This window comes from Argiope bruennichi, chromosome 10, assembly GCF_947563725.1.
Source record: "Argiope bruennichi chromosome 10, qqArgBrue1.1, whole genome shotgun sequence".
Taxonomy (NCBI): Eukaryota; Metazoa; Arthropoda; class Arachnida; order Araneae; family Araneidae; genus Argiope; species Argiope bruennichi.
This window is the reverse complement of record NC_079160.1, coordinates 85478464-85502553: the sequence shown is the minus strand read 5'-3', so window position 1 is coordinate 85502553 and position 24090 is coordinate 85478464. Positions and strand designations below refer to the sequence as shown.

Genomic DNA, 24090 nt, shown 5'->3' with positions numbered 1-24090 from the left:
TATAACTTGTAACATTAAAAATATAAACATGATTGTCATCAACTTCAATCTTTCTTGGGATGTCCCTTGTAGATGAAAAAAGCATTCAAATCCATTTCCATAATGAATAATAAAATATCTCTGCACTCTAATGAATTATGTGTTGAAATAAAAAATTTTAAAAAGTGTTTCAAGAAATTTGCTTTGTTTTTATTTTGAAATCAAATCGTCATGCTTCAGAATAATATAAGCTTTAAAATAGAACACCATAAATATTCATAAAATTGAATATAAATGTAATTGATAAAGTAAAATTAAATTTTCAAATCAATTTGTATAACATATCAGTATGATAATGCTTGGTTTTAATATTTTCAATGGGAATTTTGTTTCTATACATCTCATACAATATTTTTCTTTTAACTTTTATGAAAATAATAATGATTATTCAAATTATTTTGTATAGAGTCTCTTATTATACTTATTATAAAGAAAATATTTCTTTTTTTTTGAGTGAGTATCAAATTGTTGATTTAAATTATATTTCTTCTATGCTTCAGAGGAACAATTATTTACTGGTATGAGTTCGATAATGCTGGTTTAAATTACTTTTACGCCTAAAGTTTTTATTGCATATGTCACAACAATAGGGTTTCTCTTTTGTATGAATACGCAAATGCTCATTTAAATTAGCTTCACGAAAAAACTGTTTATTGCATATTTCGCAAGAATAAGGCTTTTCATCAGTATGAGTTCGATAATGCTCATTTAAACTTGATTTTTGGGTAAAATTTTTATTGCATATATCACAAGAATAGGGTTTCTCATTTGTATGAGTAACTAAATGTCTATTTATATTACTCTTGTGTGAAAATTTTCTATTACATATATCACAAGAATAGGGTTTTTCATTAGTATGTATACGTAAATGTGCAGTTAAATGATTTTTGTGAGAAAATTTTTTACTGCATATTGTACACGGGAAGGGTTTTTCACCTGTATGAGTTCTATAATGATAATTTAAACTAGATTTATGAGTAAAACTTTTACTGCACAAACCACAAGAATAAGGTTTTTGTTTTGTATGAATAAGAAGATGTCTATCTAAAACCCTTTTCATAGTAAATCCTCGACAACATATTTCACAAGAGTATGGTTTCTCATTATTATGAATATGACAGTGCTCATTTAAATGATATTTTGTAGAAAATGTTTTACAACATATATCACAAGAATAGGGTTTTTCACTTGCATGGGTTCGATAATGATATTTAAAGTTACTTAATTTAGAAAAAGCATTACCACATATGTCACATATAAACTTTTTCTCATCTATACATAGCTCACTTTGGCAGTTTGTTTCAGTATCAAAGCTTTTAACACACAGATCATTCAGTAAATGCATTTCATTGATTTCGATTGAAGTCTGCATCTTGAAACTCGGGATTTTCTTTTTCTTTTCAAAATTTCAACTGAAGTTGTATCACAGTCAGTTTAATTGTAAAAATTTGTATATGAGTTGCTTTTATTTGCCATGCTTTTTATTTGTATAGAAGTCATGAAGTGGTATGACTGAAACTTTGCCACTTCATTTCAGCAGATTATTTATGAAAGACATCTGAAAAAGGAAATGTATTTATTACTTTGTATCTCCACATACTTTTATCACTTTTAAAATTGAAATATGTAATTGCCAATGATGCAATCATTTGCCTTCAAATTGAAATGAATGATGAACAAATTCTTTTAACAATTGAATTGATATAGAATAACTAAATTAATTATAAGAAAGTCTATATAAACAGCCATAATTTTTTTAAAAATTAGAATTACCCGTCTTTATTAACTCTCTGATATACAAGTTAATTTAAAAACTCTGATAAAATTAAAAATTTGCAAATAATAAAGATAGAATTATACTGTTTAGATAAAATAGTTAGAAATTATATAGAATTTTCTTTTAATAAAGCTAGAATTTTTAATATCAGAGTTAATAAGTTAAACTTTCCCATGGTTTTATACTTAGGATAAAACATTGATCAAGGCAAAAAGTTACAAGATTTTAAAGCATTGTTCAAAAATTGTCTGATGAGTGATTGGTGAATTTACTCCAACAAATTGGATAATGAAAAACAACGCACTGTTGAATGAATATTCCAGAAAAGCTGAAGCATTAGTAAAAAAAAAAAAAAAACATCCAAGGTATAAACTACAGACATTAGTTGTTGAAACGAAGGAAACAAGCAAAATGCAAATTAAATAATGGAATACTGCTATTAGTAGTACTTCAGCACTGAATTTATACAACAAATGAAATGAGAGATTCCTTCTTTATGTCGAAACCTCACCTTTATAGGCCAAAGGCCAAAATTTTTTTGCATTTTCCAGAATCCATTTTTTGAAGTCTCCAAGGTAAAAGAACAGTGAATCATCCATTCAGTATCTTTTAAGAATCTGAAAATTTCACTTTTGTGCCTTAAACTGCATAAAATTGTTAAAAAATAAACTACAAATCAAGTGCTTAACAATAAAAATAAAATGTTGGATTAAAACTGCAGATTTATTTTTTCATGTATCAAATTCATCATCTATTTGACATAAGCAGAATAAAATTTGAAGACAGGGAGTGGACAGGAATGTTAAATATCTTTCAAGACCAGAATAAGAATCAAATTGATAAACCACTAACTTATAAACCAAATTAACTAAAATTGAAAACATTTCTGAGATCATCAAATAATTTCAATAGAGACATTTTATTATAGCCTGAAGAATTTCCAATTATTCTGCAGTGTTAAACAATTTAAAAAAACAAATGTGAAAGGGGAATAAGGATTGAAATAGCATTCAAGTAGTATTTCTTATGCATCATCTTTTATACTATACTAAAAGAATTGAAATTTTGAATTTTTTGCATTCTTAATAATATGGGAACTCCACATTTCTTTTTTTATATATATAAATGGAATAGTGGTGCAATGACTTGGTATTACATTATCAAGTACCTTGAGGTATTATGAAACCAGAATTTTAATGGTTTTATATAACTTCTTAAAGCTGTAATAAAGAGATAAAATATAACATTTTACTCTATATTAAATTAACATTAACTTAGACAATGATAACAATTTAAGATGAAAAAAACTGCATGCTCGATTCACACAATATAATTGAGATGAAAAGGCTTCCTATAAATTTATCATCTTCAAATAAATGGCATAATATTTTATTGAATGAAAAAAGAAAATTGTATTGACTATACAATATTTTATAAAATGAATAAAAAAATTAGATCAAGTTATCTAATTGATAAAGTTTAACCATTTTATTTGAATACAAAGAATTTTTTAAGAGGTTGTTGTTTTTATAATAAATGAATCAGTAAAACATTTAAAACAAACAAATATGACCAAGTAAAAAATTAACAAGGAAATTTTTTGATGCAACTTAATGTTTGACTTTAGATCTGGACCCCACCTCTTCCTGGCAAGAAGTCAGAACTTTTGATCAAAAAAAATAATAAGTATAAACAAAAAATATATATATATGTTGTTATAAAATAAATTCTTTAATATAATCCATTTATGATATAAAAAATAATATTTAATTTTGGCATTATACCAAATAAGGCTATTTTATGTTTTTCCAGGTTAATCATTAAAAATCAAATCAATGTTAGGACATATAAAATGAGCTACTATTAAAAAAAAAGAGTAGTAGAAGACAAATAATGAATTCCACTTCACTGAAATCACAAACAATCTGAAAAGAATGTGTATAATACCCTTCATAACTTTTCCTCACAAAAATTTCATGCACATGTATATATAAAAGGCAAACATAAAAACTGTTGTCAAAAGAGAAACAAAAGGATTATGCAACAAGAAACAATTAATATAGCACCACTAATGAGATTTCCTTCTCAATAGTGAATATGACATATATTAAACAGATCAATTCAAAATTTCCTATTTACTTCAATGCTGCACACACACATACAAAATGATTCATATCACACCTAATTTCCTAGAAGAAAGTTAATTTATTGATTGTAATACAGTCAAAATGTTTCAAAAAATAAATAAAAGAATATAAATAAAAGAAGAAAAAATAATTATGTAATAAACATAAAAAATCCTAAACAATACATGTTTTTGTGAACATATCTCAGTGTATTTAACTAGTGCATTATATATTGAAAGTAATAATTTCTTTTAATTTTAAAAAAATATTCTATCAAATAATATAAACTACTTCATATTTTGTGAATATAAAAATTCTGTCTTTCAGGTATGACAACATGTTCCCTACATAGCAGTAACAGAGTAGGCATTTTGTGGCCGTAGGCAGTAAGTTCGTGCTATGAGGATCCTGGCCAGAAACCCATTTCACTCTGGACCAAGTTATGCAATTTTGTTAGACAATTCAATACATTTTTAAATTAATAATATATTAATAATTTACTTAAGGCTAAATTCTTAATGTAATAACTTTATGATAATGCATAACTTTTTTTAAGTTATGATGATCATTGTTATATACAGTGTTATTTAAGTAGAAACTCGATAATTATAAATACCAAGTGAATACTATAAAAGATAGAATCCTGGCCAATTATAAAAAAAATTGTTAATATTATCCTAACATTTTATAATCCATAGAATTTGTATTTTTTATAAATTTATATATATGGAAACTACTTTTTTATCTTTTTAAGCAGTTTATTTGTCCCCTCCCATACTTGGATCTGATATATAAGCGTTCCTACAATCTACATAGTTGAAAACACCAACTGCTAATTTTTATTTTCAACGTATATGGCGGTAATTAGAAGATAAAAACATATATTGATCAACTAAATTAAAAATGTGAATTAGTTTATTTCAAAAAGTTGTCTTATCATATGATACGTACAACCATATATATCGGATCCATACTTTTCAATGTTAAACTATTACAAGTTTTATTTTCTTAACAAGTAATTCTCATCGATGAACTTCGCAAGCTTCCAATAAATAATGAGTTAGCAATACCTTGTACGACTGAGTTCCAAATTATATTATTTTTTATAGCACGTCCTGCCAGTAATTGAGCTCCTTCTAATTTGTAAGCCGCGTATAATGCAACTCCCAGTTTGTTTACATCTCTCATGGAGAAAGCTGCATCTTGCTGTTCGGATAAGCACGATTCTGGAACGAGTATCAATTGAATGGATTGGTATTCACTTTTTGTCAAATTTTTCAGAACCAAAATTTGTACTTGAGGTTTCGAATGTGCAAAATCATCAGTTCAAAGAAAAGTTTAAAATTCACTGCTTCTGATCTAGAAATTCGTTTTAATTATCTTCACATTTCTAAAGACATTAAAAAAAAATATTTTAACTAATATTTCAATTATTTTTTTTAGTAATTAAATGTAATTTTTTAAACATGCTTTTTCTTTCTATCCATATATATTCATTTTATAAATTTTAACTAAGAAATAAGTAAGTTTTTTAAACATTTGATGTACTTGTCTTTTATATTTAATAGTGCAGAGAGAAAGTATATTGCAAGCAAACAAATATAATATTCAATTTCATGTTGCATGGAATAGTTTATTTTTTTTAAAGATTTGTAATACATATAATTTAAATCAGGATTAAAAGTCTGATAAAATCTTACAATAGTTTAATTTCCATTACGATTGCTTCCTGTATTTTAAATCTTGTAATTCCTGTAATCTTGTTTTACATTCAAAGGACGCACAAGTCTTTAAATTTCTTAAGGAAAAAAAACAATAAAATAAAATTTATTACTATAATTCTTTAAAAAATCAAATAAACCTTTTCCAATTTTCAATCTTTAAATTTCCTTCCCCGATAACTGCTTTATAACATTTTTTTTTGTTTGTTTATTCTTCATCTTTCCATCCACCAGAAGTAAAGTAATCCAATCCCTTCTACAGACCTTGATGGCAGATTACAATTATTAAAAAGTTTGCAAGAATGATATTATATAAATAAAAGCATTGTCAGTGGATTAATATAGAATCTTTATAATCACCTAAAATCACCAAACGGTGACATTAGAAGAATGTATCAGCTATATAGATAACATAAGGAATTTATTTGGTGCAAATTCTGCAGTTATGTATAGACATTCCTATTTAAGTAAATTGGGCCTCATCCGTCCACAAGATGTTCCACGGCCAATTTTCATTAACAATAATGTATACAGCGATTACTCGCAAATGATAAATTTCTTAACTTTTTTTTTTAGTGTATGTGTGTAAACTATAAACAGGGTTGTTAACATTTTGTCCAATAGTCATCTTTTTACGGTCATTTCAAAATGGAGTTTTATTGATAAAGCTCCTATATACTGCTTCTATTGTGGGGGTATTTCTAAGTAATTTTTGTTTTTAAAAAATAGAGTTGACAATTGATTTTTTAAGATTATTATTTCCCACACATAGTTTTGTTAAGAAAACAATGGGATTATTATAAAAAATTCCCGAAGTATAATATGAAAATAAATAAATAGACTAGATGATATACTTACTCCATGTTGCTCGGAATGATAACAATTTTATGTTTTTAATATTAAAAAAAATTGTTGTTATTTTTCAATAAGATTTTGAGTACAGTTCTTGTAAGTAGCACATTCATCAAATAGCACGTCTAGCATGTACAATGTAAATATGAAACAAATGTGGAATCAAATCTATCAAGAGGTTGACAATTTGCACTTTTACTGGCATAGACGATAATTTGATTCACAATTTTAGCATTCAAAATGTAGATTCTTACCAAATTTCGAACCAAATCTGTCTAAAGGTTGACTGTCTGTTGGTCTGCTTTTTAGCAGCATGTAAACTTGATAATTCAAAAAGGAAACAACTAATGAAAATGAAATTTCGAATAGAAATTTAACCCTAAAATGTATGATTTTTCATTTTTTTATGCGAAAAATATATGTGCGTAGAATAGCTGTGTATAGTTTAGGAAAATTATCTAAAAAATTTTAGTTTATTTTTTTTCTGGTGAAATTTTAACAAAACAATTGAAATGTGTCAGTTGGCTACATTGTGAATTAAACAATATCCCAGGAACATAAATAACGTTGTAACACTTCTGAAATAAAAATAAAAGTCCCATTTTACCAATACATTTTTTTTTTTTACAATGGAAATAAAATATTATAGTATTTGTAATGGTAGAATTATTCAAATAAAAGACCCCTTTGGTATTTTTCTAAGTTCTCAGTTTAAATCTAATTTTAGTTCCGCTCTTGTCATATACCGGTGTTTTCTGCAAATGTTTATCAAAACGCATTTAAAAAAGGATTTCTAATCACTCATTGTTGCCCTTTGAAACAGTCATGTGAAACTTAAAAATGGAAAAAATGTGCAGCCAAATGGCTACATGATGCATTGAAGTGTTAACACCTAAAGATCTGTATCAAATTTGGATCTAAAGTCTTCAAGCGGTTAATCGGTTGTCAGTCTTTCTTTCTCGCATATAAATGCGATGACTAGAAAACATATAATGGCTGAAATAATTGAAATTTGATATGATTTTGCATCAACAATTGTAGTTTTAAGTCGAATTTGGGTTTTAATCAATAAAAAAAGTAGTGTTCAAAATACGTACTCGATTTTTTGGAATTTTTACATCACCGCTTGTTAGCGGTTATAGCTGCGCTAAATCCACTAAAAGTCAATAAGTCCGATTAGTAACTGTCATCTGATGGTGTAAATGCTTATAGAAGTTAATGAAATAAGGATATTTCTATTATTTCTTAACGGAAAAATCAAAGGAACGAGCGAGTTATGCCAGACTGTAGGGAATTATAGTCTATGTAATTTCTGTAGGCATTTCACGAACACTCGATTTCCGCACTCTTTACTCTTTCTCCTTCTCCACTGCCATGGTTTTGACAAAGCTTGCTTTTTTTTCCCACGTCAGTACGTTTCAGTAAGGACGTTAAGCTGGCAGTGTAAGCAAACAATTTTATTCAATCGTTGAATCTGAGATATTTTCTTAAGTAAATAAAACAAATAATAATAATTTTAAAAAACCAGCTAGAGTGGTCTCTATAAAATTTTTTCGCACATTTTTTTAAAAAGGTGCCAAGAACGCCTTGAATGGTATAGAATAGTAGAATAGTTATGAAATATTAATCTTTGGCATGAATTTAGCATTTTTTACTGAATCTACCGTCTGATTTTCGGCTAATTTTTTTGGCAGTTAATCCCTGGTAAATGGGCACTAATATCTGAAAATCGAATTTCCATTACAGACGCTTTTTTTTTTCTGATTGAAATAAAAATTATAGTCATAAAATAACATACCAAATTTTATATATTTAAAACAAAAAACAACAAATTTGATATATTTAAACAAATAACAAAATGAAAAAAAAAATGCATATAAAGAGTATTAAATTCAAATTTAAATGGATATCAATAATATTTAGTTCTTCCAATATGTATATATATTCCACAAGCTGATACTTGAAATGGGCTAATGTATTTTTTAAGTTAAAATTGTTCAAATAAGTTGCTTTTTTTTTTTTTTTTGCAAATTAATAAGCACTTTGACTAAAATAAATGAGATAAGAATCATAATAATAATTTAAAAAATAACCGTTGGTTAATTCTCAGAGAAAAAAATATATTTTCAATAAGAAAATGTTGATAATTACTGAAATTCCTTCAAATCTGAAATATATTACCACATTTCTAGCTTATAGCATTTTCTAGCTTCCAATGTACCAGCAATCGACATATAAATGCAGCATCTATGTTGTTACGGAATTTCCGGGGTCCGTTTGGATAGTGGGAGTTATATGGTATGGAGAACACTATATCAGCAGGAGGCAGTAGAAAATAAAACAACGACGTTTATTTGCACGAAGACACACAGGACAGCACAAAGACGACAACTATATACAGCACAGCAGACGATTATCTTCAGCCGAGACATGCAGACAACAGACCGTAGCGTACAACTTAATTCAGTACTCACTTGACTCCGTCGCTGCTCCGCTAATCTGTGGAAGGCCAGTTCTTTCTTCGATTCCGACTACTCTCCGACTCCACTGGTTCACAACCCAATTCACGACGACGACTCTGGTTCACTCTACTCTGCTCTGCTCTGCCGCTTCCGACTTCTTCTCAATTCACCGCCCAGGTTCACGACTGCCCGGCAGCTGCGGCTGCTTCCTTTTATAGGTCTCAGGAGGCGGGGCTAGAAGCCTCTCAACCAATCAAGAACGTTCGAGGCGTATCTCCGTTCCTACTCGACGGATCGGGAAAATTCTCGATGTTTCGGGTATAATCTATTTTGGCGCCAAATTCGTCGCCAAGTCGCCAAATGGTCGCCAAGCTCCGGGACCTCCTATGGAAGCAGTTATGCTGGGAAGCAACATCACAGGTTCGGAACAATATGTCGTACATTAAAACGCTTAATTTTCAAATACAGTAGGATGAGCTAAAGTTTTACACGCAGGTAAATGCAGTAGCAAAATTCTGCCTATTTTCTTAAAAGCGCTACCAAACATTTAATACTAATTTTAAATTTGTCCTAAATCTATACACGAAAGAAACCAAAAAATAAAATATATTACTTTATATTTTATTCGTTCTTTTTTTTTAAATTCCTTTATTCCTTCTCTTGATTTTCTTACCAACAGTATAGATTCATATAGATTGAACCTTTATCGTAATCAAAATTGAAATTACAATAGTAAATATTTAAATATTAGGCCGTAAGATAAGACTAATTTCACAGCTATATAAGCATGGTTTCTGAAGTCACTTTTCCCCCTAAAAAGCAATAGGTGGTTACACTTAGCAATAAGTTTTTTTTTTTTTTTTTTTTTTTTTAAATACCGCATCTAGACATGCTTTCAATTATAAAATTTGATTAAGTAAAGAATGCAATTGTACGAAAATTGCAAAAATTAACTTTTTATACGTCCATCATGATTTCAAGAGTGAATTAGTATAATTTTTCTCTTATTTTCATCTATACGTACAAAATTTCCCATTTATATCTAAAAAATTTGCAGATATATGCTTAGTTTTAAATTTCGAAGGACTGGCCACAAATTCGGAAGAAAGCATTTATTTCAGAATGCAACCAGTGCATCATCCAATCATTATGGCTCCAAAAAAATTTGATAATCGCACATTAGATTTTTATTACATTAGATTATTATTATTATTTTGTTAATTTATATAGTTGTATCACTAAAACCTGAATTTGAAGCCAAAACTTGTCTTGTCATAGCGTAAAAATTCAATTCCCTATGTATTAGATATCCTATTCTAGCTAAGATATAGCTTTCAAATTTCGTTAAGTGAAAATGTCCTCTTTAGACATCTATCTTCTTTATCATTTTTGTAAAATATAATTTTCTATTAGACATCATAATATCAATGTTTAGAAGAGAAAAATTCTTAGTGAGAACTTATCAGTTTTACCGCGAGAATTCTCTTATCAATGCGAGAAATTTGGATTCTCTATGCACGCCAAGTTTTCCTGCCAAAGATAATTAAATCCCAGTAAACCTACAATGCGAGCGTAAATGAATCCCACAATCCCGAACAAACTATAACGAACTTGAACAAAGTATAAAGCAGAAAGCTATCGGAATACCTTAACAGTTGTGTAAAAGAAAAAAAAGTGGCACTATTGTCTGCCTCAGTGTTGCGACGCAGATAACCAGTAATGAGGTAGAAAATGTGACCTTGAACCGCCTACAGAATTCTGATGTACGGCTCCCAAATATGGGGGGGGGGCGACATCAGCCACTAACATCAAGAGGTTGCAAGTTTTTCAAAACAGACAACTGAGGAAAATAGTTAACGCACCCTGGTATGTCAGAGGAAAAATAATACACAACGACCTCAAAATTGAACCTGTTTCGGAATTTATTAAAAGAATCAAATTCTTCGCAAAGTTACCCCAGATTCGCAACGAGTAATTAAATTTACCAGCGTATGATCCAACATTACCCAGCTCTAGGAAAAGACCTAGAGCTGCAGTTGATAATGTATATATCAATTTCACAGCCGTTAAAAAGCTGAGAACCTCCTAACTTTGTTGCCAATCTGGTGGCTTAAGATTCTCAAAATTATTACTGTTTAGGCCTTAGATAGCTACGATGACTATACACGCGAGTATAATTTTCTGAAATTTTTTTATTCAGCCCAATTAAAGTGAGTTTCCATAGAAAAAGACACGTGTAACGTAAATCCATTAAATTTTCTTTTTACCCCATAAATAAACTTTACATTATTTTAATTAAATTAACTGTACCATTAATTTTAAATATACAAAAATTAATTACCAAATTTCATGACGTTAGAGCTTTACTGCGCTCGTCTAAACTAGTTTCAATTAATTTTAACTTTCCCTAAACTAACAAATTAAAGTGTCTATTCCAAATTATGATGTGGAGGTGCTCGTGACCACTTTGTCACATCGCGGAACTCCGAAACATCACGACGTTGCCGTTGCCGAAAATACAAAGATTATAATTAGACATAATAATGAGGTACATATCATAAAATCGACTTAGTGAGCGGCGCTTATATGTATTCGGAATGTTTTGAGTTAAGTTAACAGACATTTACTAAGATTTGAGTCTTTCCAGATGTCTTAAAAATTAGGATTTGATTTACACAATTACTCTTCAAATCAACGAATGATGTGTGGTTTTCATGCTCCACAGCGTTGTCTGTCTGATGGAAGGTTGAGATCTCGTATGAGATTGAGTCATTATTCTCACTTGCTCAGCACCCGATTAAGTCCTTTAGAGGTCCTTAGGCAGTGCAGATCTCGCTCCTTTTCCAAAACAGATACTTTTATACTAACTTTAATTTTATTCTGTATATAAGGTACTTTAATTAGTAGATTTTTTCGAAAAAGTACAAATTTATCAAGTAATTTTCAAGAGAACAATATTTAGTGTCTCTCCTATACAAACATCAAAATCTGAAAGTAATTTTAAATAAGATAGTTTAAAAAAAAACATTTCTTTTTAATTCTACCTAAAAGCTGTTTAATTATAGAATCGGACAGTTTCAAAAGTACAAAAGAACATAAAACTTGCAAAAGGTAATTAATTAGAAATGCTGCTTTTCTGAAAATGTCATAAAAAAAATCTAGATCTGGCGCTTAGGCGGTTGTTCCTTTTGCCTGTTTATTAAATCGGTCCGTTACTTGGAGGTTCAGCAGGAATTTTTAAATAACATGCGTCATCATTTAATTAATCTTGTTTGTTTTTTTTCCCTGAAAATTTCAAATAATTGATTTATATCCTAGATGTCTACTTGCGGTTTCCTAAATAGCTATTACCTTTTCGTTGAGGCTAACTAATACTTCTTCAAATACTTTTCCTTTTTTAATACCATAAATTGATTACTTCCTTTTCCTTTCGTGAATCATAACATTATACTAAGTCTTCCCGGAAAATTGACCTTATTTTTCATTTCCGGAACATGAGAGTAAGCTACAAACCCACATTTTTTAAAGATAATTTAATTTCGTTTTTTTAAATATCATTTTTATTTCATTCGATAAATTTTGTATCATGAAATATTTTTTTCACGACAATTTCATATTGATGATTTTGGTAAAGAGATTTTAAACATTTTCTATTTGTTTTATTTTCTAATTATAAATTTTCAATCTCATTTTAATTTTACAATTATTACATTTTGGCTTTCTTTTTTTAAAAAAAATCATTTAACTAAGAAAGAAATGAAAACAAATTTTTACTCTTCACAAAATATTATTGTGTTCCATGTTTCTTTCCTATTTCTAACATGAAATGAATACACAATATTTACTTCTTAAGATATAATTTATTTTGTTATTTAAGAACCCTTCTGCTCTATTACCTTCTTCCATCTCTCAGGAAGTCTGATTATGTCTTCTTCCCAAAAGTATTGTGTTTTGGACAAGAAATAATCCTCGAGGTGAGCTTTTATTTCGCTGATGGATTTAAAGCGCTTATCGCGATAGAATTTTTTAAGGACAAAAAGAAGTTATAATCGGATGGAGCAAGATCTGGAGAGTATGCAGGATATGGTAAAACACCCCAATCAAACTGTAAAAGCTTCTCTTTTACGACTAATGCAATATGTGGTCTGCCGTTGTCATGATGAAAAACAACGCATTGTTTGTTCATTAATTCTGGCCATTTTTTTTTTTTTTTTTTTTTTTGTTATGGCAGCTTTTAATTGTTCCAGTTGATGACAGTATTTCGTAGAATTCATTGTTTTACCTTGAGGAATTAGTTCCAATCCCACCAAATGGGCAAAAGAACTTTTTTGCGGTGCAGTAGAGCTCTGGTACAACTGAAACAGATGACATAGACGGTTAATAGATAAGCCTACGTGTTTGCACAAGCAAAGCCAGATAAGACAATTGATAGCGCGATGAGAAAAAAAACTTTTGGGACACCTTAATATATTATTTGAAAAGTGTTGGGAATTTCTTTTAAATGATATTTTTTACATTTTTTTTTCTAGATATTGTTTTTGGAAATTTATTTTTAATTTCAGGTTATTTAATTTTGTTTTTCGAAGCATCATATAAACACTTTCATCCAATGACAGGCACATCTGTTGCAACTTTCTCATCAGCTATTTCTTTGTTGCTCAGTTTAGCTATCGATTGATGCTTAGTTCAAAATATTTAAACTATTTATTATGCAAGCAAGCAGAGAAAAAAAGTAAAAAAAAATGTTTTGTATAAATTTCAGTTGTTACTTAATTTATATTTTTCAATGTTTTCAAACATTAAAAGCAAAATACATTCCCAATTAACTGTTCAAAATGTAGATATATAATCAATATTTCAAATGAAAGCGCCGATCTCCAAAACCAGTCAGGTAGCAACATATTTCTATTAATAATAAGGGTAAAGAGGCGCTTCTGATTAGAACATCAGACACAGAGCTACTGAATTTGGCCAAAGACATAAATTGGGACATAAAAATGCATTTCCTTGGATTTTTTTTTTTTAATATTTTAATCAGTGAAAAATTAAGCAAAACTTTGGAGTTTATTCATGATAACTTCTGAACATATTACAACAACAGACAATTTTTATGTATCTTCAAAAAAATTAATCACATCAATTTAAAGGACATATAAATTTTTCCTGAATGTTGGCATTTTTCTAAATTATATATATATATATATAACTCGATTTTCAGTAACAGATTACATTGTTGCCGTGAAATTCAAACCCATTTCATTGTTTCAGAAATATTAAATCCCAAGTTTTTCATCCAATATTGAATGCTAAGGCTGAAAAATCGTGTTTAATATACGTATTTACCTGATGAATATGAAAATGAAGTACAGCATTCAGAAAGATAGAAGATAGAATCTGAAGAGTACATTTTTAAGTCTTATGATGCCAGGCAACATGACTCTATTAAAATGGTTCTTATGGACAATGAACAGCATAAATGTAAAGTTATGAAATTAACAGTTTTAAATCGTGTATATTACATTACACATAAGAAATTTAATTAAAAATAAACCAATTTTTATAGTGAATCAGTTGGTCGAAAAAACAATTTATTAAAAATATAAGTAGAAGCTACTACAGGCAGTATAACAATTCATAAAATGAAATTGCTGATGTAATGTGGATATTCTGATATAACATTATGCCTTTGTCTTGATTTTGGAATAAACACAAAATCAAAATGGCAGTTTCAATACCTATTTTCAGTTTGTTCCAGAATTTAGCAACTTTTCTTATTTTTATTAAAACATTTTATGGCACATAACAAAAAGCAGATTTTTTCCACTTTTTTTTATTTACAAAAAGAAAAAAAAATCATGCATATTTCACAAACGTAAGGCATTCTTTATTAGGGGTTTGATTTTGCTAATTTAAATAATAGTTCTGAGAGAATTCTTTATCACATGCATAACAAGAAAAGGGCTTTTGAATTGCTTGAATTTGAGAATGCTGATTTAAACGTGATTCTTGAGATAATGTTTTATCAAATCAAAAATATAAGCATTATGAAATTAAAACTATTTTGGAAACGAAATAAAAAAATATTTCCGGATCAAACTAAAAACAGCAAAAAAAAAAAAAAGTAGAAAAAGCACTATTGTATTTAGACAGTACAAATGCAGCTACAACTAAAACACAGATGAATCTAGACACATTAGTAATATATATCAAGCTAAAAGGAAAAAAAAATGGAATCAAAATTAAACCAAATAAAAAAAAAAAGAATCCGGTCTGAAGACTTTCTCAAGGATCACCCTCAGGCAGGGATTCAAAATAAGGGTTTTTTTCTGTGAGGAATCTGACTTTAGTCCAATGGTATTGACCCCTCGTAACCCGAAAATCCCCTGAAATTAAGGCCCAAGATATACACCATTTTTTATAGAAGTGAAACAAAACAATAAATTATAAAAGAACAGACCACCAATTAAGCAAAAAAATACAACAACATAAAGTAAACTATATAAGAACTCTCATAACCAATTATTAAAACAAAAAGGAAAGGACATACCAGCAGCAGGTAAAAATCTTTTTTACAAAAATTGTTCCATCTTGTTCCCCGTGTATTAATTCTGTTTCTACTTACGCCTCTCCAATTATTTATTACCTTGAATGGAGAGAGAGAGAGAGAGAGGTTATGAGAGTTCTTATATAGTTTATTTTATGTAATTGTATTTTTTGCTTAATTGGTGGTCGTATTCTTTTATAATTTATTGTTTTGTTTCATTTCTGTAAAAAATGGTGTCTCTCTTAGTAGGCCTTAATTTCAGGGGATTTTCGGGTCACAAGGGGTCAATACCGTTGGACTATAGTCAGATTTCTAACAGAAAAAATCCCTGCCTGAGGATGACCTTTGAGAAAGTCTTCAGGCCGGGTTCTTATTTTATTTAGTTTAATTTTGATACTATTTTTTTCCTTTTAACTTGGCATTTATTACTAATATATATATATATATAAAGAGAATGACTATTAACAAGTTTGTCCCAGTTTATTTCCATAAATAAAAATGAACATATATATGAATAATAAATAAATAATAAATTACACAAAGACTGGCAGACAGGAAACCAATGATCATACACATCATTTCTCAAACGTTATTCTACTGAAACAAAAAGTTCTTTAACTAAACTCTTTTAAAATGCAACATAGCAAAAACATTTAAATTTATAATGACAAAATTTTCATAGAAAGGAAAAACATACCATCATTCACTATAAAAGCAGAAGTATCAAGTAGCCAGAAGTATGAATTTTGCAATCTTCAATCATCACAGAGGTATGAGTGAAAGTGCATATTTTTTAAAAAAATAATTACTCAATTTCAGATCTATGAAAAATAATAGATAATTTCACCATTTGATTGCATCATTAGTTGAAATAGAAAAAAAAAAATGTACAAAGAAAACTGTTTTGCCTTAATATTAAAATTAAATCACTATACAACGAAACAATCAAAACTTTAAAATAGGGCACCATAAATATTTATACAAGTATTTCTAAATGCAAATTTGTTCATCTTATCAGCATGATATTGTTTAGTTCAATGTTGGAAATTCATTTATGTATGGTAAATAAATGTCTAGTGAAATTTTTTAACTCTTATGAATATAGCATTGCTCATTGAAAAAACTTTTCATAGATAGTGTCTTATTATATTTATCCCTAACTAAAGATTTCCTTTTTTTTTAAAGTATAAAAGTATTGACTTAAAGTATTTTTCTACATTTTTCACAAAATAGGAATTTTCATTGGTATGAGTTACATAATGCTCATTCACATTTTGTTTATGGTTAAAATTTTTATTTCATAGATCATAAGAAATAGACTTTTCCTTTGTATGAATTAGATAATGGCGATTTAAATGTGATTTTTGATAATAACTTTTACTGCATTTATCACAAGCATAGGGTTTCTCATCTGAATGAGTAACTAAATGTCTATTGTAATTACTTTTATGAGAAAATCCTTTATTGCATATATCACAAGAATAGGGCTTTTCATTTGTATGAGTAAGTAAATGCAAACTTAAATGACTTTTAAGAGAAAATTTTTTACTGCATATTTCACAGTTGTAAGGTTTTTCATTGGTATGAGTTGTATAATGAAAATTTAAAGCAGATTTTTGTGTAAATCTCTTATTGCACACATCACAAGAATAGGGTTTTTCTTTTGTATGAATACGAAGATGATTCTTTAAATGATTTTTCTCCATAAATCCTCGACAGCATATTTCACACACAAAAGTTTTTTCATTGGTATGAATTCGGCGATGGTAATTTAAACGAAATTTCTGAGAAAAACTTTTACTGCATATTTCACAAGAATAAGGTTTTTCATTTTTATGAAGAGCTAAATGTGCAGTTAAATAAGTTTTACGACGAAATGTTTTACTGCACAAATCACAAGAATAAGGTTTCTCCTTTGTATGGGTTCGTGAATGTCCAATTAAATGACTGTTGCAAGTAAATTTTTTACTGCATACTTCACAAGAATAGGGTTTTTCATTGGTATGAGTTCTATAATGATATTTTAAACTTGGTTTTCGAGAAAAATTTTTACCACATATATCACAAGAAAAGGGTTTTTCATTTAAATGAACAAAAATATGATAATTCAAAGCAGTTTTTTGAGAATATTTTTTACTGCATAGATGACAAGAAAATGGTTTTTCATTTGTATGAGTTCGATAATGATAATTAAAATTAGTAATTTTAGAAAATGATTTACCACAGATATCACATATGAATTTTTCTTCAACTGTGGGAATCTCTTTTAGGGAATTTATTTCACTGTTAATGTCTTTAACACACAGATCATCAATCAAATTTGTTTCATCACCCTTGACAGAGCCTGCCATCTTGAGCCATTCACACTTGTTTCTTTCTCAAAATTCAGTTGGAATGGTGGATAGATGAATTATATAAACTGCTTTTTATTTGTTCATGTATTGTGCAGTGATACAAAATATTTAAATTAAAACTTTGTCCCTCATTTTATCTTGCCGTTCTCGGAAGATATCTGAAAAAGAAAATATATTTACCAAGTTGTTTCTATGAATACTTTTTAAATTTTTTTATTACATATATAACTTTTAAAGTGAAATGTTTGAGTTCTTTCATTTTTATAGGCAAATTTCTAAGAAATGACATTTCTTAGAATATGTTTTTAAGAAATGATATAGAATTACTAAATTAATTCTAAATAAATTATTCATGTGACCTATCATGAATCAGGAGCATGTCAGATCAGGATTGTTCCTTATCCTCTTTCTGATGTACAGGATAATTAAAAAAAAATCCAGATCAAACCTAAAAATGAATAATTTGTAAAAAACCCAAAACGAAATTATGTTATTAATAGATAAAGGACGGAAATGAAATATTTTTTCCACCACCACCAATAAAATTTTCAATATTAGAACTTATAAATTAAACCACCTGATGATTTTAAAATTAGAATATCACAATGGTCATGATGAAATGTTACAAATATTCACTATTCCTCTCTCCATTTAAAAGTTTTTTAGGAAAATGATAGACACCTACATTATGTACCATTTCTACTGATATGACAGCACATGAGCAAGAAAAATGATGATAAATGTTTTATGTTGGGTTTATACTTGTTTGTTTTTATCAATATAATCAGGACTCAAACATTCTTGATTAGCATTAAGAAATTCAGTTTCATTTATATAAAGTAATTGTTATTGATTTATCACTATTGTTCCTTGATTTTGCATTTCTCTTGTTCTCAGTGTAAAACTTAAGAGCTCTTTTATTTTTAAAGATAAAATGATTTGTAAGTCAACATCAAATAATACATATAATTGCCACTTAATGTGAACATTTTAGGTTTTAAGAATTTTTATAACAATAATCAAATAATAGTAATAATTGAAATAGGTAATATCTAATATATTACTATCACATCAAAGGAGAAAAGAGAAAAGGAAACATCCCAGAACTATCTATAATTTATTTCAAAAATAACAATTAAAAAATCCATTCATTGTAATTTATTGACAATTATTTCTGAACAGTTCATTTATGTTATGGTAACACCTGTATTGTTTACTTAAAAATTGATGAAAGATGATGCATATTGGATTTCATTATTTCATTCATAATTATGTGCTTCATATCAGAGTTAGACGGAGGGTTTCTTCAGCACTTACATCCTTGTTGGAATCATCATCAACCATACAATCATACTGTCAGAATCAATTCATTCCTTTACCTTGCTCTCACTAAAGCTACAATTTTTCATATGCTTACAAAGAAGAGGAAACTCTAAAGCTTTCAATTGTTCCACAGAGTTGTGTGTTCACTCATTTCTAATGTTTTCATAGCTCTTAAAACCTTCAATTTTATCTTTGATTCTCAATTCAGTTCTTATATTTATTCATTTTATTTTCACAGTTCAGTTGCAGGCAACAGTGATTTATGGCTATTCCACAAATATTAAGCCAGGTCTGGCAGCATAGCTGTTAGCTTAAACTAATTCTGATAACTCTACTTTAAATAGAAGATGCAAACACTATTTTATTCAAAAAATGATGCCAAGATAGTTAATTACAAATGGAATATGAAATTTGAAGATTTTTAAACATTAAAACTGATGGGAAATGAAAAGCAATAGTCGATTCTCTACTTCAAACATGAAATAATGCAATGATCAAAGTAGAGAATAATTTTGTGCATATTTGAATACATCAATCCAGGAACAATATATTTTAATAATATAAAGTGAATGATAATATAAATAATTAACAATCCAGTTAAATGATATCAACTGTATATATTAGTGATAGAGAATTTATACTAATATTCTTAATGTATAACTTTATCAATTAAAATAAAATTATTAATGAAACAAAAGTATTTTTGGATAAAATAGATAAAAACATTGAAAACACAACAATCTAATTAAAATATCTCTTAAGAATTATTGTTTTCTCAATTCAATAGCTAATTTGAAAATATATAAAATATATTTAAAATTCCAGTGATTTCAAAAACTGGTATTTTCCCGTTAGCTGGGTGCAAATGTCGACAATTGTGTACCAAATGCGAGCCAAGTCGCCCAGCGAAGTTAATGACAAAACAGTTAATGGAATTTGGTGGAATTCTACATTATTTGACAATTTTTCGCTTGTGCCCAGCTAATGGAAAAGTACCCAAAAACTTTTATCAAAATATTATTTAGTCATACAAATGAAATAAACTTTCATTTGTTTCTGAAATATGTATGCAAACAAAAAAATAGAGGGAGCAATTAGAAAATGTATACAACAGAAAAGGGCGAATGAATTTGAAACTCTCCTTTGAATGAAACTTGGTATAATATTCATATCAAGCTAAAAGAAGTATGAAATATATTTTGGGATAAATTTTCAGAGATAAGAAAAGTGGTTTTTACATTCCAAAATTTGTTTTGAAGGCTGAAATAGGCTACAGACTTTGTTGTTTATGTAATTCTCTGTGTTAAAAAAAAAAAAAAAAGACGCTTTTATACCAAAAAAACAATGCAATGCTTTGCAATTAATCAATTAAACTTATCATGATCAGATCAACACATTTTTTCAGAATGCATTTAAAAATTTTCATCTTATTTTTCTATGCACATTCATAGCATGCTTCAGTTTAAAATCTTTCTTATTTAAACTGTTTATTTTTCAAATTGTTTCAACTGAATGGTTCAAATAAAATTGGCTTTAAATTTTACACACACACACACACACACACAAAAAAAAAAATATTTTTTAAAAGAATAGCAATATGTATTTCTGACAACAAATATATTGATAATAATTTAATGGAGCTTCAGAAAATTGAGGTGAATACAATTCAACATTTTTTCCACAGTCCATACTTAAAAATAGGGAATGTTTAGAAGTTAATAAGACCTTAATTAAAGAAAGTACATTTATTTACGAATAAATAATCAAAGAAAAGATAATATTATATGCTGATTATGATAAATTTAAATGTGAAAACTGAAAGACAAACTGGTATAACAAAATAAAATTACTAATTAATAGCTTTAAAATTAATTATATCTTAAGTATGTATAATAACTATATACATATTTTAACTACATAAATAAATTGCATAGTACTGTTAAAAACAAGCCTTAAAGTATAAGTGTTATTAATAAAATAAAAGATCAAACAGAAGGTTAAATGGTAGTGCAACTCTCAAATCTTTACTTTAAACATTTTTTGAAACAAATGAGGTTAGTAGGTTTATTTTTTCCCTAAATATTTAACAATTTTTCATATTTGTAGTTCTATTATTATAGTATATTCTATAATATAGTTCTTCTATTATTATAGTACTTCTATTTATTGTTAAATTTTGGATAAACTTTTATTTTTGTGTCAATTTGCCATATCTAGATATATTCGAACATTTTCTGTGATAATTTTTGTCATCAGTATTGACATGATTTCCATTTTAAATACTTCTGTATTACTTGTTTCATATCTAATTGCCACATTGTACCTGTTTTTTTTTTTGTGAGTTATTTCTCTTTTCTATCATCTGTAGGCAGCCATTTTCCAAACTTGCACTATATGATGCATTTTGTACTTAATGGTGGACATAAAAAAAAAAAGGTGGACATTTAGAAAGTTTTATGCATTTGGCTAGAATTTTTTCACCTTGGAAAAACTCTGGTACCTGATTTTCTTATTTTATACAACTTGAAAAGAGCAAATTTATGAAATCTTTAACAGCATAACAATTTGACACACATGCAAAATACCTATTCAGAAACTGTTTTTTAAAAAATGAGGCAGAAATAGTATATAAAAAAAACAATGAATGCATTTATCAATGCAGATCTTTCATGGTGTTTCTTCCTTAACACTAAATTCTGCATATGTTAAATAGATCAATTTATAATTTCTTCACCTACTCCAATCATGTTTAAGAAAAAAGTCTGTAACTCAAATTATTTCCTAAAAAATTTCATTATAATTGAGTGCAGTGAAGAGTTTTAGAAAAATAAATGAAAATATTTAAATAAGAGGGAAAGAATGATTAAGCATTCAAAATAAAAATAAAAAAGTGTCATATGTTTCCTTTTATCAAACAAACACCTATATGTTTAGTGCATATATTATTTGAAAAAATAATTTGTTTAATTTCAAAAAAAAAATAAATATTAAATTAAAATCATAAACAGTTCTATATTTGACAACCATGAAAATTCTGTCTCTTTAAATAAGCCAGCATGCTCCCTGCATAGTATTATTAAGGAGATAAACAATTCTATGAATTAATTTATTAATATATATATATGTATGTATGTAATAATCCTATGTATTTTTAAAGATTCTATTCCGTTAAATATATCTATAAATTTCACATTCTTAATAAGTTACCTTCTCTGATCACTTTCGTGAGCCTTTTGTAAATAAAGAGTTATCAATTCTTTATCTGTTAAATTTAAAATTGTAAATATTCCTTTCTTTCGACGTTATAAAATGCTCAGCGAGTAACTGAGCACTTGTATTATAATGTTTGAATGTCGAATACATAGATTTCCCATTTGTTTACTTATGATGTAGAAGGCTATTTTATTTTTCATTATTCAGAGGATGGCTCCGAAACGGTAATCGATTAGAGAACGAACGTTCACGGAAGATCGAATCATCCAAGTAAACCGGCGTTTACTCTTTTTGCTTGCCCGAAATAGCCTCGGTTAAAAAAAAAATATATATATATATGAAAGGATGAAAAAGGAAAGGATGAGAAAATTTCTCTTAAACACCATCATTTTTTAGATAAGGAACTTCAAAGAGTTTTAACGAGAATGTTTGAAATTTTTTATGTTGATTTTTCATCACCAGATGTCACCAACCTCGACCAGAGTTATTTGGTTATATATCTTGCTACTAAAACGTAGTAAGTAGACTTTGCTACTATAGAAATAACATTATCTTAAACACATGCGCTCTGGCATTATTTTCAAATCTTTTACTGTTCATAAATACTGAAGGACATGGCAGAATACATGGTGTCAGAACTGTTCTTTTTGCGGTTCCGGAACCGCGCACCCATTTGGAAATTCGGAACTGAAAGGGAATTATTCAAAATTACTTTAATAATAAAATGTTAAATTTTATAAAAAAATTATAATTGTTAATAGTTTAATGAAATATCATTAATAATAATATAATTTTCATAATATTAATTATAAGCATATATATTATTAATTAACCCCATTTGTCAATTTTTAAGTGAAATGAATAAAAATAATAATTAAAATTTAAAAAAATAATTAATATTTTATTTTCCCAATGTTTTTTATTATTTAACATATATTATTATGAATATATGTAAATTAATAAAATTTTTCTTATTTCGACGAAGATATAGGACACTTTAAAATTGTATCGTATGTTTTAGAATATAACTTCCCTATAAATTTTTAAAATTTGTTTTTATTTTTTGGAAAAATTAATTCATTTTAGCGTTCAATAATGAAATTGAACTTCACATTTTTATTTATTTCAATTTAGTTTAAACAAATTTCTAACCAATTCTAATCAATTTAAAATTTCTAATTTAATCTATCTTCGACTGTCATATTCATCATCAAAATTTTCATTTAATTATTGGAGATCAAGTTTCATTGATAAAATTTTATTTTCATTGACTTGCCTACCAATTTAACTAAAATTTAAGCAAAATATAGAACTTATTTTAATATGTCTTAAAGATGTGAGCGTTAAACGTGCAAGCATAGACGGTAGAACACGGAGTTTCACCTTAAACATTCGATTTCGAACTTTGCTAGTTCAGGCGATTTTACTTTTTACTCGTGTAGAGAATATGATTAATTTTTTCAAGAATTTATGTTGAGGATAATCTTTTCAAAAAAATTTGTCGCAAAATATATATAAAACATTTATATAAAATATATATTTAATAAAACATATATATATTTAATAAAACATATATATATATAATAAAACATATCTATATTTAATAAAACATATATATAAAATATATATAAAACAATATATAAAACATTTTATTCAGTTTTACTCTTATTTCCAAACTC

The 24090-nt window shown here is 27.6% G+C and overlaps 1 protein-coding gene across 3 annotated transcripts; it reads right to left on the bottom strand.

Annotated features, from left to right (window-relative positions):
* Positions 1-951: 951 nt before the first annotated feature.
* LOC129988950 (zinc finger protein 239-like) lies at positions 952-22661 on the bottom strand. 3 transcript variants are annotated; one of them, XR_008785711.1, is made up of 3 exons: positions 22406-22661; positions 16219-18033; positions 15864-16133 (listed from the first exon to the last, which is right to left on the bottom strand). XR_008785711.1 is itself a non-coding variant. In XM_056097245.1 (2 exons), exon 2 carries the CDS (start codon positions 17870-17872, stop codon positions 16820-16822), a length of 1053 nt encoding a protein of 350 aa, XP_055953220.1. In that variant the 5' UTR covers positions 17873-18033; positions 22406-22661; the 3' UTR covers positions 15864-16819. The 3 variants fall into 3 exon arrangements, 1 of the variants encoding a protein (XP_055953220.1); XR_008785712.1 differs by lacking the exons at positions 15864-16133; positions 16219-18033; positions 22406-22661 and adding exons at positions 952-1597; positions 5013-5235; XM_056097245.1 differs by having other exon boundaries at positions 15864-18033.
* Between the last annotated feature and the right edge of the window lie 1429 nt (positions 22662-24090).